Raw genomic sequence first — 5,709 nt, forward strand, 5'->3', positions numbered from 1 at the left:
CACATATCACAATGGTTGGAAAAGGGATACCACCATGCTGGACCAACCGTTGTGAGGTAAGGTGTGATTGTATGTATGATGATTTCTACCACAAACATGCGACCGTGATTATAAGTCAAGTAGCATACAACCTATCATAATGATTACTTTAAACAATCGTTATTGTATGTCTTTTAATAAAATTTAAAAAAATGCAGCAGTAGAACGACAACAAGAACAAAAACAAGAAAAACAAGAATTACAACAAGAAAAATAAGAATAACAACAACAACAAAAACAACAACAATAACAACAAGAAGAACAACAACAATAACAACAACAATAACAACAACAATAACAACAACAATAACAACAACAACAACAATAACAATGATAACAACAACAATAACAGGAGCAACAATAAGAACAATAAGAATAACAACAAGAAAAACAATAACAAGAACAACAACAAAAAGAACACCACCAACTAACATTGCTAACTTGAACCCATGTTTTCCTTGTCTCATTCAAGTTGGAGAAGAGGTGATGGAGTTCTGAATTTTGTTAATGAAAGAAATGATGTTTTGAGTTTTATTTATGGAAGAAATGATGTTTTTGAGCTTGGTTTAGTGGAGAAATAGAGTGCCGTAAATGGAAGAAGATGTTTGGAGGTAGAAGATGAAGTTCGTCTAAGTTAGAAGTTCATCTAAGTTTTAGGTTTCACGTAGATCACTAATGGTAGTGTCTTGAGCGTTGCTAGTCACTAAATGGATGACAAAGATTTGTTTAAGAATGGTGAAGAAACTCAATAGTCACACTTATATTTTCAACCTATCATGAAAAGTGGCTTAAAAAACTAAATAAAAACAAAATCGCAACCTATCACAACAGTTACTTTAAACAATCGTTGTTATATGTCTTTTACTAAATAAATAAAAACAAAACTTTAGGTGCTAGGATTTGAACTCATGACTAGGCGCCACTTTTTACCATGGTTGGAAGTTCTAGCTATGGTGAAAAATGACTTAAAAATATATAAAAACAAAATTGTAGGTGCTAGGATTCAAACGCATGACCAGACGCCACTTTTCACCACAGTTGGTACCTATAACCATTGTGAAATGTCTTAGTAAATACAAAAAAAGAAGCGCCAAAAAAAATTATTACCACGGTTAACAGGATGGCCGTGGTAAAATGGGTGTTACGAAAGGTCTATTTTGTAGTAGTGACACAGCTCAAACCTATTTTAGAAGTGCCACAGTATACTACAAACAGTTCATGAGAATCTGGTAAAATCAAAACTGAAGTTGTAGCAACTTCTTCTTTAACTCTCTAAATCTCTCTTCATAATGAATATCCCACACATAGGCATGACCCTTTCGAGTCAACTGAGTTAACGAAAGGGATAAATTTGAGAACCCTTTGATAAACCTGCGATAATAACCTGCCAACCCCAGGAAACTTCTAATCTCTGTAACCGATTTAGGAGCCTTCCATTGTAGCGCTGCGTCTACTTTGGATGGATCCACTACAATGGCATTATTAGAAATAACATGCCTAAGGAAACTCACCTCTTGCAACCGAAACTCACACTTTGATAACTTCATAAACAACTTATTCTCTTTTAACCCTTGTAATACAATCCCCAAATTCTATGCATGATCTTCATTTGATTTAGAATAAATCAGAATATCATCGATAAAGACAACGACAAACAGATCAAGATAAGTATGAAAAATGCGATTCATATACCCCACAAACACACTAGGTGCATTCGACACTCTGAAAGGCATCAATAAATATCCGTAATGACTGTATCGAGTTCTAAACACCATCTTCTGAATATCTTCATCCTTAACTCGGATCTGATGGTAACCTGACCTCAAATCAATTTTTCTAAAAACACAAGCTCCTACCAGCTGATCCATCAAATAATCGATTCTCAGAAGTGGATATTTGTTTTTAATCATCACTTTATTGAACTATCGATAATCAACACATAGTCGTATACTACCATCATTCTTCTTTACCAACAACACTTGAGCTCCCCAAGGTGACACACTTGGTTTGATAAATTTATTTTCAAGTAAGGCTCCCAAATGAATCTTTAGTTCTCCTAGCTCTGATGATGATATTATGTATGGTTCCATAGAAACATGTATAGTACCAAGAACAAGATCAATAACAAAATCCATCTCTTTCTGGTGGAAAATCTGAAATATCATCTAGAAACACCTTTAGAAATTCTCATACCACTAGTAACCCTTCAACTATTGTTTGATTCTCAACAGACAAGGAAGCAAACATTGCAAACACTTTAGTTTCATCTTTTAACAACTCTTCCATTGACTAACAAATATGAAACTAGCTTTTTCTTCATCATCAGGAGCAAGAAATCATACTAACTTATTGTAGTAATTGATATGAATATAGTTGAGTTCCAACCAGTTCATCTCTAGAATGACATCAAGATCACTTAGTGGAAGAAAAATCAAGTCCACACCAAAGTCTCTACCATAGATTGATAGAGGACAATTCAAGAATATTAAATAAGTATTCACTGACCCATTAGTTGGAGTATCGATAATTAGTCCACTACTCAAAGTAGACACTACAAGGCCAATTTTTTCACACAGTCAGTAGAAATAAATGAGTGTGTCTCACCTGTGTCAATAATGACAATCAAAGGAATGTTATGAATGTAGCTTATACCTCGAACCAACCTATCGGAACTGGTAGTCTGAGATCCTGCCAGTGCAAACACTTTCCCTCTAGATTGAGCTTTCTTTGGATTTTGACAGTTGGTGTTGATGTGACCAGGTTCCCCACAATTGTAACAAGTTGGCACATTAGTCTTACAATCAGAAATAAGGTTTCCTAGCTTCCCATAGTTGAAGCACTTCTTTTCATCACTTTTGCATTCATTGGCATGATGTCCTGCACCACCACACTTGTAGCATTTGATAGGAGTGAGAGTCCCTCCCCCACTTGGCTTCTTACCCTTTGAAACCTTCTATTTCCCTTTTACATCTAGAGAACTATACAAATTTTCTGGATTCAGCTGATTTCCCCTCTTCTCACTCAGACTTTTATAATGAGAAGACTGAACCCTGTTGTCCTCATCATAAATCCTGCATTTGTTCACCAGTTCCGGAAGCTGGCAAGTCTGTTGATAACCAATATCCCGCTTGATCTCAGGATGCAACCCATTCTCAAACTTAATGCATTTAGAAGCCTCTATAACTGCACCATTATAATGTGGAAACAATTTCACAAGTTCCTCGAACCTGGCAGCATACTCAGCAATAGTATAGTTCCCTTATTTCAACTCTAAAAACTCGATCTCTTTCTTCCCACACACATCTTATAGAAAGTACCGCTATATAAATCCTCCTTTGAATGCAACCCAAGTGATTTCATCGCATATAACCTCTAATCTCTTATGCGTAGTATTCTATAAATCATCAGCTTCCTTTGTGTCATACCCCAATTTTATCCAGGCATTTTTAAAATTTTCATAAATTTGATTTCATTTTTCAATTTACATCATATGCACAGCATGACATACATTTCATCATGAATAATACCTAAAATATCAGTCGGAATAAATTATTGGAAAATACAGACAAATTGGTTAAATCATTTCTCAAGAACGTGCAAAATCAGCGGGTAAAAAGTTTCAAACTTAAAATTGCAGGCACCAGTATTATCAATCTACGGTTCGCGAAGTTCAGCCTCGTGGGCTCATTATATTTTTCAACGACTTTTTCAGTTGCATTTTGACCCGCCCGAGCCTTGTAACCGATGAAATCTTATTTCAAAATTAAACAAAACGCTGTATTTTTTTAATAAGTATATTTCGTGCTGATCATTTTGGTGCATCCGATTTAATTTTTCGAGCAAATTTTCGCCCGATATTTATTCATTCTTAGTCCTTTTATTTTATTCTTTCACCAAAATATTCTGATTAGATAATAGAATTTCCCATGCTCTTATTTTAATTTTATCGTGATTATTTAAAAGTTGTGAATTTTATTTGAATTAATTGATTTAAATCAATTAAATCATCTAAAAGGGGAACATCCGACATTTTTAAATTGTTTGTGATAATCATGATTGTCGATTCAAATTAATCCATGATTTTCATTTAAGGTCTTTGTATTATTTTTTATTATCCAATCAAAATTAGGATTTAAATAAATATATTAGTAAAGAGAAATAAAAATAGAAAATTAACTAAAAAGGGAGGGATTTTATCCTCCAACTAGCATGTGCTGTTAATAAAAAGAAAATATCTTTACTACTCAAAGGAAGGCAAGACACGTGGCGAATTAATTAAAGGAACGGATTTGTTTTAATATCTAGAAGGCCAAAGGATGTGTTCGAGAGGGAATTACGTGTCCACCAATGAGGACCACCCTCTCTCTCTTGGAATAAACAGGCAAAAGAAGAAAGAGAATCCTCTTCTTAAAGAAGGGTCTCTCTCTTAACGGAAAAGGAGGAAAAGAAAAAAACTACCCACTCATTTTTTACTCACCCACTAACTCACTCATCTTTCTCTACCCACCCATAAAAGATCACACACGTTACAATATTTCGGTGGCTCAAAAAAAGAAAAAGAAAATAAAAAGACAAAAACTCTTGTCGCACCAACTCTGTCCACAACCGCTCCGCCACGCATCTACCTTCTTTCGCACCCTCCCTCACCTCGCCTCCTTCTTCCTCCAACAGGCGCCGCCAAGAAGCCCACCCTCCACCGCGAGAACTAATCCACTGTCACCTTCCTTCACCGTGCAACACACACACAAATGATCGCCGCAAAGGTTCGTCTCACCCCAAAACCAGATCGAGACTCCGTCCAACCACCACCTCCACCGTCGCAACTCAAAACAACCACCACCGCCATTTAACTCGCGAGATCCGCAAAACTTTTGCCTCCTTTAATCTTCTCCACCGTCGCGAACCATCATCGGCGAGACAACCGCTGCAACTTCACCGCCGGCGACCGCTTGTCACCATCACCTCCGCATCCACCGTCGACCCAATCTCCATCTCCGATAATATTCTTACCGTAGCCACTGTGCTTTAATCCCACTCCCTTCCTCCACTGCGCAACAACCACTTCCGCCTCCAACCAACATCGCCAAAAAAACTCGTCGGTAACAACTCTTTTAAATGCAGTTAATAATTAATAAGCATTTGTGTGAGTATAGGTATCAATGGGTTGATTGCATATCTGCTCTACTGTGAATTTGTGGAAATTACATTTGCTTTTATGTTGGAATAGTGTTTCAGAATAAATGTTGGATCTATTATCCCTGTAATAACGTCGCAAATAATCATAATCCATTTTGCTTTTGTTTTTGCACTGAATAGTTGATTGTGTGTACGATTGGTTTGTAATTATCGATGGTTTTTTTTTGTTGCGTTAACTATACTTGTTATAAAAGGATTGGTCGATTGTGGTTATCATTTGTGATTTATAGAGTTTAGAACTTTTATTTAGATCTCAAATACGCATCGGTCGCATATATTGTCAAGGTGGCGTTGTTTTCTCCTTTTCGGTTTCACTTAGGTTATACTCAAAAGACTATCTGCTATGTAAAGGCATTGTTTATTTTTGTTTTCATGAATCACCCACTGATAGTTACTAATGAAATACAAAAGAAAATTAGTTAAAATCTCTTTTTTTTTCATGTTCTTAATTTACTTTATGATTATTATTATTTA

General features: G+C 35.8%; 1 protein-coding gene across 1 annotated transcript; it reads right to left on the minus strand.

The window, feature by feature from the left end:
- Positions 1-1,961: 1,961 nt before the first annotated feature.
- On the minus strand, positions 1,962-4,885 carry LOC127136175 (uncharacterized). Its single transcript, XM_051062767.1, has 6 exons — positions 4,814-4,885; positions 4,687-4,763; positions 3,125-3,266; positions 2,644-2,989; positions 2,382-2,590; positions 1,962-2,192 (listed from the first exon to the last, which is right to left on the minus strand). Exons 1-6 carry the CDS (start codon positions 4,883-4,885, stop codon positions 1,962-1,964), a joined length of 1,077 nt encoding a protein of 358 aa, XP_050918724.1.
- Positions 4,886-5,709: the final 824 nt, after the last annotated feature.

Source organism: Lathyrus oleraceus, chromosome 4 (assembly GCF_024323335.1).
Source record: "Lathyrus oleraceus cultivar Zhongwan6 chromosome 4, CAAS_Psat_ZW6_1.0, whole genome shotgun sequence".
Lineage (NCBI taxonomy): Eukaryota > Viridiplantae > Streptophyta > Magnoliopsida > Fabales > Fabaceae > Lathyrus > Lathyrus oleraceus.

Coding starts and splice junctions, on each gene's coding strand:
- LOC127136175 (XM_051062767.1), bottom strand. CDS start 4,885: ATGGCGGTGGTGGTTGTTTTGAGTTGCGACGGTGGAGGTGGTGGTTGG. Junction 4,764..4,813: donor AGTCTCGATCTGGTTTTGGG/GTGAGACGAACC, acceptor TGCACGGTGAAG/GAAGGTGACAGTGGATTAGT. Junction 3,267..4,686: donor TGGAGGAAGAAGGAGGCGAG/GTGAGGGAGGGT, acceptor GTATGCTGCCAG/GTTCGAGGAACTTGTGAAAT.